The sequence below is a fragment of the Dipteris shenzhenensis genome, chromosome 10 (assembly GCF_047967505.1).
Source record: "Dipteris shenzhenensis isolate YYH24624 ecotype China chromosome 10, Dip_SZ_1.0, whole genome shotgun sequence".
Classification (NCBI taxonomy): Eukaryota; Viridiplantae; Streptophyta; class Polypodiopsida; order Gleicheniales; family Dipteridaceae; genus Dipteris; species Dipteris shenzhenensis.
The window spans coordinates 53,732,141-53,744,478 of NC_141605.1; the positions used below are offsets into that span (position 1 = coordinate 53,732,141).

The following is a 12,338-nucleotide window of genomic DNA, read 5'->3' on the forward strand; positions in this document are numbered from 1 at the left end:
AGGCTAGCCTTATGCAAGTACAAGCGGAGCTTTGCCACTACTTTACACACACATTTTATGTTCCTTAAGTCCATGTTAACACAGGGTCAATAGGCATGTGTGAACTTAAGTTCAAGCTTACTCTATCCAAAAAGTGTTGCAAAAAGGTGGGATGTTATGAGAATTTGGCAAGAGATAATTTCAATTGATGCACAATTTCTTCCACTCTGGCACAGTCAAAACAAAGAAGAATCTCTAGATGAAATCCAATGCCTTTCCAAAAAACGAGTGGGGTTGTAGAAGTGGTGCACAAGCATATGTGATCACTGGTACCATCTTTGTGAATTTGGTAGGAGCATGCTTAAAGGAGCGTGCTCAAGCTTAAGTTTGACCATATGACAGCTACTACACTAGCTTCTATCATTAGGATGTGATTTCATCGGTGAGCTTCTGTGATCATTTGCGACATCTTTGTGAATTTCCCTTGAGAATGCTTAATATAAGTTCCTTGAACATGAGCAGATGTGATTGCCGACATCTTTGAGAATTTGGTTGGAGCATGCTCGAACTTTAGTTCTAGCCTGTGATAGTTTGTGCATTAGCTTTTGTAAACAAAATTTCCTTTGGATCTATCTACAAATTGTTCTTTGGTTCGAGTGTAAACGTCCCTCTGTGAATTAGACATTTTCTTTTGAAACTTTCTTAAAACGTGCCATCTTTGAAACATTCTTACTAAGAACATGCATGGAAATATAATTCAAACATTTTAAAGTGATTTAAGTTTACGTAAATGCCCGAATAAAGTTGTCTTACATTAAATGGGTGGTCAGCCCTCAAAAAAGACCTTACAACTTGCCCTATGCACATGGTGCAACATAACCTACAAATATTCCCTACTCAACTTCTTCTCCCTTGCTTTGAGGTTTTGTGGGCCTCATCTCTAGCCTCTTTGGTGGCCCCTCCGCCTGATTGCACTCCCGTTTGATAGCGAAATGCTCCTTTGGAGTCTATGCTCCAAGGGGGTTTGTAGCAGTGTCCCATCTTCACCTTATATCAACTCTACCATGTCTTCAATGGAGTCCTCCAAAATTTGCCTCTTAGTCTTGCCTTATTCATATGTATTCAAGTCGAGCTATCCTTTGTCCATTCAAATGAGAGTTGCCCCAGGGAGGTCACACAGGTCCACATCCCAGTATTTCTTGAGATCAAAATACTATTGGTATAGGTTCCGAACATGCACAAACAGCTCCAAGTCAGTATGGGTGTCAAGGTAACGAGGTAATTCATTCAAATCATTGTCCTTTTTGGCCATTGAAAAACTAAAGAGGTGTAGAGATTTATCTTGAAAATTCAAGCTCTTTTCTATGTAGACAATGGGCAATGGTAGCGGTGGTGCAAGGAGAATGCTAACTCAAAAGAATGTCATCTTTTATATAAGTAGAAAACCTACCCTAAACAACTCAAACGCATGGAGATGTTTAGAGGGACTCCTTGCACTTTTGCTAGTGTTGGGGATTCATTGAACTGGGCATACCTGGAGGGCTAGAAGGATTACATCCCACCGTATTCCTTGTAGCTACTCAACTTGGCTTCCTCATAGGCAAAGTCACTGGCAAACTACATGGAGAGAAAAATCTTTGAGGGTGTTTGACAATGAAGGATACATGATTTCCTGGTCCAGCAATTGAATGCTGGGCTGGATTCCTTGGTTTCACAGTCTCTAGGGTGACATTTGACTATTGGCTTTCCATGCTCAACCAGCAGTGGGGAATCATGGGGCCTCCCTATTTGCCTGCAATGATGTGATTGCAGGAGGCAATTGAATCTTGGTACACATTTTTAGTTGCAACAACCAACATTTTTAGTTCCTCTTCTTTGTTGTGAAAGCCAAAAGAACTCTCTCTAAGTACAAAAGGAATAGGTGAACCCTATATGTGGGTCTCAAACCAAACTCAGCTAACCTAGGTGGCATACTAACTGAGCCGCTAACTAGAGTACATAAAGATAGCTATCATCTAGCTATTATTCATGGGTAGTGTACCAACCACATCTATAGCTAACAAGTCGATGAAAAAACAGGGATCTATCTCAGCTACATCCTTATACTCAGCCTCAGTTTTAGCCTTAGCGTCAGCTTTAGTTCCAGTTCCAGCTCCACTTCCACCCCCATAGCCTCTACAATTATAGCTACTGGCTCTGATATACCCTACCCATGACATCCATTGCCTCACCCTCCCTTAGGATAGAGGGGTTGTCACTGACACCATCTCTCCCTTCTTCTCCCGCTCCAGTTCTCTCTCCGATTATGACACCTACTTTGGAGGGTTCATATACTGTCCCACACTACTCGACCTTTCTCTCCCCTCTACCTCTCAGTGAGCCCATGCTCCCACACCCTGCCTCCTCTAGGCCACTATCATCCCCATACCGCACCCATCTCACCCAGTCATCACCCATTCTCTAGTCTCATCCTCACACTTTCAGGCCATAGTCCATTCAGTTTTTGCTAGAGCACGGACGAGCTAACCCATCAAAGGCTTGGGAGTACTTGCTGATGGAGGTCCAGAGCATCCGAGAGTGGGGGAGGGAATGTCACGCTTCGCACAGGAGCAGACACGCTTCACCCAGGAGCAGGCACGACTCATACAAGAGTAGTCTCAAGCTATCCGAGTCCAAGCTGATCTTATTCCAGGACTCAGACAGGAGATCTCACAGCTCCAACAAGAGGTCATGCTGTACGTACAGTCCCAGGGAGCACCCCAGTTGTGGAGGCATAGAATGCGAGCATGCAATCTGCCATTGAGGAGACGTCCAGATGGGTCGACGTAGCCAAATGGGAACCTGCAAGGGTAACTGTTTCGGCTACCCTCTTGGAGCAACAGTAGAGAGCCACCAAAGCTCTCAACATCAAAGTATGTGGGATCCCCCGCACTGAGGCTACACCAATGGCAGATGCCAAGCCTTTGTGACCACTATCCTAGGGGCGACTAAGCACAAGATTGAGAGAGCATGGTGGGTTGGGAGGAACCCCAACCGAGAGCAATCCCTTATCATACAATTCCATGATGCCCAGGCACGACTTTCAGCTTTACGTCGTAGGTCAGCCTTACGAGACCAGCCAACGATCTGATCTCCATGGATGAGGACCTCACTCCACTACAAGTTGAGGAGAGGCATTTTCTATTGCAGTAGGTGGGATCACGCCCGCAAGGAGGGAAGTGGACAATAATACAAGATGGACAACTCCTTACAAGCCCCTGTCGGGCACCCACCTCTCCTCCCACATGGGGAGGCAGGGTCTATGAGACCCAGACATCCGAGACCCTATCGTGTACCATCTAAAACTATAATGGTACCTTATGGTCACAACGAGCGAACTTCTCGAAATCCTATACAAGTCACGACATGGTCTTTTACACAGAGACACATCAGAGTCGAGAGCGCCCACCACTACCAGTAGTCAGCGGATATACATGGGAGTCTGCCTACAGAGATGAGACGAGGGATACAAGAGGGGTTCAAGGGTCAGGAGGAGTCGCAGTCCTTTATAGATCCACACTTTTGGGGGCCATCTCAGTGGAGCAGAGAGATCCACACTCCAGGTTTCTTGACACATGGATAGCCGGGATTTGTTTATTGCAGTTTGCTACTTCCCCCCCAAGACGTCTCGCTTTGCAAGAGATATCTAAGGGGAGGATCCCCGTTTGCTTCTCTTTATCAGTCCATTGTTGACTTCTCTAGCCATGGGGAAGTCCTCCTAGTTGGGGACTTCAATGCGAGAACAGGTGCTCGTCAAGCCCACTCCTCGACTTCAGGGATGATTCCACTCTACTGCCAGACATTGACCTTGAGAAGGCAGGTTTGCTACGAGTTTGGGCTGACAGACGAGGACCGCTCACATCCTATGGACAGGCCCTATTAGACCTCGGCAAGATGCATGATCTCATTATCTATAATGGTCTTGACAGATGGCTCGCATCAGGTGGCTTCACTTGCTTTCCACATGGGGGAGGCTTCAGTGTTATGGACTACATCATGGGATCCCCTATCTTCACATCTCGCATCACTAACTTTACCGTAGGACCTCTCCCTCCAGGGACTGATCATACCTATCTTTTCTTTAGCATTTCTACCCCCTGCCGCACAATGGTTCCTACCCCGTTAAGTTCTTACTCCACCTACCATGACACTAATCCATGCATGATGATTCTCAAAAAAAACAATATCCAAATAATGAGTCAAATTAATGCGGGAGCTAACCTCATTAAGGCCGAGACACTTGTATCCAACCACCCATACTTTGCTTGCAGATTCAAGATTGAGAGACAAGCACGTAGTTTAGACATCCTAGCACCCTCGTACAACTGTGTTGATTGCAACTCTTGCATTTTGACCTCAGACTCTGACATCACGTGTACATGGGATGTAGTGCCCCTAAAAATAGAATCCATCATGTCGACCATACCCTTGTCATCATTCGGGAGACTATAGTCTTGCTCAAAGTGTGAAGGTATATGTGTACCCTTGTCAGCCTCCTCATCCTATTTTAAGATTTAGTGCAAATATAAGATCTTGTCTCAAGGTTTCGTATCATAATGGTATCCAATATTAACCATGAACTCAAATAGCTTTGACTTACCAATAATCCATCAACACGTGCAACACCAACGGTGGGTACTGGTTCGAGCTCCTTCCATGATATACGCTTTGATCGTGATCACTCACCTACTTACTCTGGCCGTCTGTACATACTTCTCGCATACATTGACTTTATACCCCTATTAGAGGACCGTGCTGCCCTAGTCACCCGCTCACTACACGAGGCTGCTCTTCACGCCTTCCCCCACACCACCCGCCCACCACCACCTGGGACCGTACCCTGTAATAGCTGGTATGATGATGAGTGTAAGGCTTTATACCGTCGGCTCAAATTCGAAACAAAAAACAGCCTTCCAAGCGAACCAAAGACGCTAGGCGAGTACCGTCGTCTGGTGCACAAAAAGAAACTTGACTTTGTGCGCCGGAACGAGGAGGAGCTACTAAACATTCTGTTTAGTAACAAGTCTAAGGACTTCTGGTGGAGATTTCTAGAGGGACGGTCCCCCCACCACTTACTGATACTACTCAAGTGTGGTCTGACTATGCATGCACGCTCTATGATATCCCAAATTAGCCAGCCCCTAACCTATCACATATGCCACGCCCCACATCCTGCACCCTCTTCACTAGGAGGGGGTAAAGGATGCCGTAATGAAACTTCATAATGGTCGAGCGAAGGATCATGAGGGACTATGCACTGAGTTCATTGCATATGGGATTAAGCTCCTAGCCCTGATCTTAGCAAAGCTATTTAATGAAGCTATTTGCTTGGGGTTTTCGCGCACCTAGACCATCAACACTATCTCACCCATCCACAAGGTAGGGGATCCTATGAACCCGGAGAGCTACATGACCATTATGATTGAACATGTCATGTCCAAGATTTATGCCTCAGTACTTGATTCTGAGGTCAGCAGATTTGCAGAGTGCCAAGGACTCAGAGCAAAGGGGACAAGCCGGTTTCAGGCGGGATCATGGGACCATGGTACACATTCTCGTGCTCAGATGTATTTTCGAGGAGATGACGGCACGAAAGCAGAGGGTTTACTATTGCTTTGTGGATTTATGCAAGCCATTTAATACCGTTCCGAGAGCCCGCCTCATATGACGCCTACAAGATTTGGGCTATGACCAAGAGATCATTTGGACTGTCATGGCACTTTATGAGCGAGAACAGCATCCGCATGGACAGACGAGATCATGAGCACTATCGGGGTCAAAAACAAGGGTGCCCATTATCACCTACCTTGTTTGGCCTCTACATCGACGAGCTCGAGACAATGATGCAAGCACAGAGTGGGGTAGGTTGCTCTCTCACAAGCACACTGATCCGGATATTAGTTTACGCAGATGACGTGGCTCTCTTGTCTTCCTCAACAGAGGGACTCCAGAGGCACCTTGACGCACTACAATCATTTTGTGAGTCTCATGATTTGAAGGTTAACTTGGATAAAAACAAGGTTATGATCTTCAATACATCTCGAGCCGTCATGCGCGATGAGCATTTCGCATTTGATGGGTCCCCTGTTGAGGTAGTTCATCATACACTTATCTGGGGGTCGTCTTTTCCGAACCCATATTCACCATGAGACCCGCGATGCATGCCCGCCTGAGCAGAGGATATGCTTCATTGGCTAGACTAGAGAGATAGTGCTTCCGCTCTCACTTTCAGGATCCACGGACCAAAGGGTTGCTTTTTGACTCCTTGGTTCGCCTAACAGGGATGTATGGCAATCCATGCTGGGGGCAAGACTTGTCGGATACAGATTGAGCCAAGGTGGAGCGGCTACAAGTTCTCATGTTATCACGAATGATCCATGGTAAGCCATCCGTCCCTCACCAGATCATTCGGGTGGAGTTTGGATCACCCCCATTACAACTAGATGCTGCATTTCAAGTCATTACGTATCTGTACCGAGTCAGAGAGTATGGGGATTACACATCCGAGTGTAGCAGAATACCATGGATAGCACTGTTCTCTTCTATGGCACTTGCAACGGAGAGAGACCAGAGGTGCTCGTATGCACGCACAGAGAGATGGTTTGCAAGACTAGGGCTCCACATGGACAGACTACCTCCTTTCCAGTATAACATGGATGCTCCTTTCTCTCCCCTCCTATTACAAGGTCAACCAAGTTATCCGTGAGGATCTACTACAGCTACACACATTCCGGACTTGGTTAGGCTCGAGTGATCTTCCAATGAAGCTAGGCTTCTACAGATATCACTTCTTACATATCACAGTAGAGGGTTTCATTGATCCACCAGGATACACGCAGATTCACCTACCCCACTCGCTGAGGATCTCCCTTAGGCAGTTCAAGATCTCTTCACACAGACTTCGTATCGAGAGCGGCAGAGCAGAGCGGTAACCCAAGGAGAGACGCATATGCACACTGTGTGACGTGCAGGAGGTTGAGATAGAGAAGCATGTCAGCTTCAGGTGTCTTGTTTACTATGAGATCCAAGGGTGTTTCCACTGCCTCTTCAAAGATAGTTATGGGATTTTGGCCCATTTCCTCTCCTACCCAGACCAGCGATGCTTGGTTGGTTGCATTCATGAGGTGCTCAAACACCGCGATAGGATACTTCGAGCACAGAGATAGGAGCATACTTCTTCCTCGACTGATACCTCTCAAAGCTCTATCACGGAGTTCTTTCAGCCAGATCACATAGATCCCCACTAGACGAGACCCCGACATGACCATGACCAAGAGCCTGTGACCCGATAGCTCAAACAAAGGGTTGACTCACAAATCATACTTGGGGGCATCCCCTCCTTGTTTAGGGTCGTAGCCCGACGAGGGTCATGATGGCCCTGGCTAGACGCAGAGCTATGCCCAAGAGACGTACCAAGACTGCACCCTTGAGAAGGTGATGACACTATTACTGATCTCATGCCTCCACTTCCACAACCTCATCCATCCTGATGTCCTGTTGCTGATGATTATAATTATGATTATGATGATGTCGACGATGATGCTGAGATTGATATTTATAGTCGAGATATGACTATGTTATACTTAGGACTTAGTACTGCCATTTTGCATTTTTTTGCATTCTGCATTGGTTTGGATGCTCGTTTAGTAGCTCCACTACAACTCATTGTATCATGTTTTTCAGAGTCTTATAGACCCATCGGTCTTCCGAAGACTTTAATAATCTTTCTTTCTTCCTTTCTTTCCTTCTTTCTCCTCATATCCCATAATTGGGACTAATATATAATTCATTTCTTATGCATAGGTCTTGCAACTTGCAGATCCAACCAAGCCAAAGCTTTATCCTCAAAAAGGGGAAAGGTGGGGGAGCAAATTAGGAAGGGGGGGGGGGCAAATTATATGGGCCAACCCCCTCATGTGTTGTATAACTAATGGAAATAATAGAAGGGTAAAAGACACCCTAGCATTGAATGATATATAGCATTGAAGGGGCTTCATTAGTAGCCTTGGATATAAGGCCTGGGTTGAAAACCTCCTCATATCCCAACCGACATTTTGTGTATTGAAGAGAGCTAGTGTGTGGCTATGGGGCAATTTGGACCTATATTCGACACTATGCATGTCCCTTTTTGGAGGCACTAACAATGGTATCAAAGCTTGCATGGATTATGGCTACCCCATGACTGACGCAAGGTGGCTCTCTGTTTTGGACTTCATGGAATGTTGCCAAGGTTTTGCAACCTGTGGTAGACTTCTTATGTGCAACTTTGTATGGAACGATGTCTGCTTGCACCAACGATTGGCGACTTGTTTGGTGTGGCACAAATTGCTCAATGCTTGCACATTTAGAAATCTTTGGTTTATCGGACCGTGTAACCCTTGTGTGTTGTGCTAGCCTTTGTATTGTGTCATGAGTTCCTGACGTCAATCATTGAAGCGACCCTAAAACAAATGACTTGCCCTTGCTATTGGACCAAAAAAACTATTTTAATTTATTGCAAGTAATCCAGCAACATACTCTAAGAAAGAGATATTTATCATCCCCCTTGCAAAATGGACAAGTGAAAAATCATCCTGCAATGCTATCAATTCTCACGTTAAAAAGCAATTTGAAGACAAAAGACGAAAATGCCATGAATTGGGATTTGTTCAAGTCCAAAATATAAGAAATACTAAAGCATACAGCCTACTGCATCGCTTATATTTTAAAAATTAATACCATATAAACAGACATGTGAGCACAAGAAAAGAATGCATCATCTCCTCTGGAATGAAGCAGACTCTGAGACTCTTGAAGATCTTGAAGAACCAACTGTTTACACAGCAAGACCATATTTGAAGTTCTTGTCTTTTACAATAATGAAAATTTACACTTCCATGAAAATCAGTGAGATTCTCAAGTTCATACATCAAAAACCTTTAACAAGTTTACCATATATAACTGGACCTCTGCACAAAGAAAGGAATGAGACTGCTGACTGTAGTAAGATATGGACTGAAAATGTCCAGCTTCTTCATAAATCCACTGACGTGAGGAGTCATAATTTTCCCAGTGTAAACCAAAAGTGTACCCCATGCTGTCTTATTTCTTACCATGCCCCAACCATCACGATCCATATACAGCATCATCCCAACACTTATAAGAGAACCTGACTGTTCACGTGTGTCAAAGGAGGTCAAATATAAATAGAGGAAAAATGGAAGCTGCTATGTTACAACATCCAGCAACCCTGTGGCACCAATGATACTCTTTAGGACTCCTTCAATTTGAGAAAAATCCAGCAGTAGATACCTTCAGTGAGATGCGAATTAAGGATGGCAATAGATAACTCATATACTTGTACAGCTGAGGTTGGTATCAGCATGTTTATAGGAGAAGTTAGGGATGGGCATGGCTATTGATCCACAAAACAAGCAGTACCATGAGCCAGACTCTCAAGAGGGCACATCTCCAGCATTCAAGGTTGCAGCAACTGTTATTTCTATGGGGAAAATAACCTTAGTTTGGTGTAGGAGAGCAGTCGACAGAAAGAGATTGGGTGGGAAACAAAGCAATTATTTGGTTCTTGAGAAGATTGACGTATTGTTGAATCTCTGCATAGATCGCATAATTTTGAGAGGAAAATGGACGCAAACTTGCAATAACCGAATCAAATGCCATCGCAACCTCTGCTGGTGGATATTGTCTTTCAGTACAAGCCTGCAAAAATGAGCCATCGAAATCCTAATTCAAAATCAAGATGACAACAAACAAACAAACAGAAAGAAATGGGGGGGGATTGGTTTCCGTTAATTCAATTGAGGCATACTCTACTAATCTTCAAGTACTAAAAAGATACGAGATATTTCTTTCTGAATTAATACTCTAGGCAAACACCTTGAGGAACAATATAAAGTCATTCAGTGTTCCGCGAAACTCATTTCAGACTCTCTCTCTCCCTTTTTCTCTGTTTTGCACTCTGTCCCAGAGGCCCTGGAGGTTTTCCGTGGACGTGAATCTCTCTCTCTCTCTCTCTCATCATCATCATCCATCAGACCTCTCTCCGTCGCTGATCGTCCGTCAAGCCCTCTCTCTCTCCACCGCTGATCATCCATCAGCCCTCTCTCTCTCCGTCGAGAGCTGATCTCCGTCGCTCAGCCCTCTATCACTGGTTCATCCGTCATCCCTCAGTTCTTGCGTTCGGTCGCTTTGTTAATCTCCCCCTCCGCTTCTGCGTTCGTTAGCCCTTTGTTAGCCCCTTACAGTTCGCCAGCCCGTTAGCTCGTTAGCCTGACGCCCGTCAACAGCACCAAACAGCAGCAGCCTCTCCTTCATCACCTAACCCCGAGCTGGGCTGAAACCCCTAGCCCAATTGGGGGGTTAGCTCAGCAAGGGGTTGCAAGAGACATGGCCAGTCAAGAATGACCCACCCTCTCTTCCCCCTCTTCCTCAAAAAACCCATCAACTCCAATAGCTCCTTCCAGCAGGGCGAAATATGCCACAGTTACAGCTCGAACACCCTCTCCTTATGCACATATATATGAGAGGTCTTTTCGGCCACACCATTATTGGATATCATGAACATATTTTGTTCTTACAAGATCAGGTGAGAGCTGAGGACACAACTGGCAGATGTTGTAGCTAGAATCCAGGTTCTTGAAGGACCTGGTAAGCAGGAGGTAATTAATGAGGCTATAAATTCTTGCAAGGATTCCCCACCTACCCCCCAGTTAGTCTCCACAGTCGAGGATCTGGTTCAAACTGAAATGCAGACAGCGAAGCAAGAGGTAATTGTGGAGTTTGGAGCAAAGGTGAATAAATCCGATATCCAAGAAGAGATTGCGGAACATGATATCCAAGAATTCGAAATGTTTCTGGTGACTATGCTCTACGCTGCTGTGGTCGACGCCTTCCCCCTACGCTCTGACTTATCACAGATTTCAAAGTAAGCTTGATCCACACGAACGGATTTACTTCCCACAGCAAGAACTCAAAGATGCAAAGCTCTGCATTGCTTCTCTGGAGAAGATAGTTTCAGAAATGAAGAATGAAGGCAGACAAGAAGTAAGACAAGAAGTCCTACATCAATGCAACACCGTGGCTCCGACACCACAGCTCGTAGTCAAGGTCCAAGAAATGGTTAACACTCAGCTCAAATCCATGGGACAGGAAATTACAGCAGCAATACACAACAAGATCGACAAATGTGATCTCTATACTGAGGTAAGAGAGCAGCAAACCATAATAAGTAACAAGAAGATTTTACGCATTGGATGATTGTTGCAAGACAGCTGCCTTAGCTGTTTTGGAATGGAAGAGGAAGAGGAACGCATTGATGAGAGCAAGATCATTCAACTCAAGAAGGCAGTACCACAAGTCGATTGGGATGAGAATGACATAAACTTCATCACTCGAAAGGGTAACCAGGCACAGATTTACTTCAAAGAAAAAAGCTCAAGGGTCAAGATGCTTAGACATACCAACAAGCTGAAAGGTACTAGGATTTGGATATCTGAAGAGCTCACTATGACCCAACTCAAACAACGGGCAAATGAACTCATCAAAGTGAAAGAAGCAAGGAAGGAAGGTAAATGGGCGGTCTACCGACATGGGAAAGCACTGATAAGAGATTTCAAACCTAAACCAAAAGAATCTCTTCAGATCACTCTTACATAGTACCTCAATGTAGTTATGTTATGCTATTATAATAATCTGGGGCTGAGTTGTTGTACTCCCCCACAAACTCTCAGTCTCTAACTAATGCTGTAGTGTTTTGGTTTGTGTATTTTGTCCCATAGACCCGTGAGGTCTTCCGAGGACGTTAATCTCTCTCTCTCTCTCTCTCTAACCTGTCATAAACAGTGATATAGGGTCAAGCAAGGCTGGCTCCTCTCACCAACTCATTTCGGTATCTAAGATTGGATGAGAATACACAGTACAAGAGTTCAGATAGCAAGATATGCCCTATTACTACTTATTTATGCAAGTCTTCTTCACAAAAAGTAAGATGAGACATCTATGCACATTTGGAGGCATTGCAAAAACTCCGGTATGCATGCCAACATAGCCAAGACAAAAGTAATGGTGATTGGGACTCGCAACAAACAGATTGATTTCACTTCTGAAGGTGAGCCCTTAGACGAGTCACCACATACAAATATTTAGGGCTGGAATTTACAGATTACAAGAGGAATGCATGCGTGGAAACAAAAATTCTGGGAGGTTTGAAAGCCTTGTACAGCTTTTAAAATAAGTGCAGGAAGGCACACCTATGGAATTGGGAAATGCAAAAGTTTCTATATGCTATGCTTGTACAAACAGTGATTCTTTACGTGTGTCCA

General features: G+C 44.9%; 1 protein-coding gene across 2 annotated transcripts in view; it reads right to left on the bottom strand.

Annotated features, from left to right (window-relative positions):
• Window positions 1-8,774: 8,774 nt before the first annotated feature.
• Window positions 8,775-12,338, bottom strand: part of ALY3 (DNA binding protein) — a 44,380-nt gene continuing 40,816 nt past the window's right edge. For both annotated transcript variants that reach the window (XM_087380169.1, XM_087380168.1), the window contains exon 18: window positions 8,775-9,717. In XM_087380169.1, the coding sequence (XP_087236295.1) occupies window positions 9,517-9,717 (201 nt within the window). In that variant the 3' untranslated portion in view covers window positions 8,775-9,516. The remainder of the gene's footprint in view (window positions 9,718-12,338) is intronic.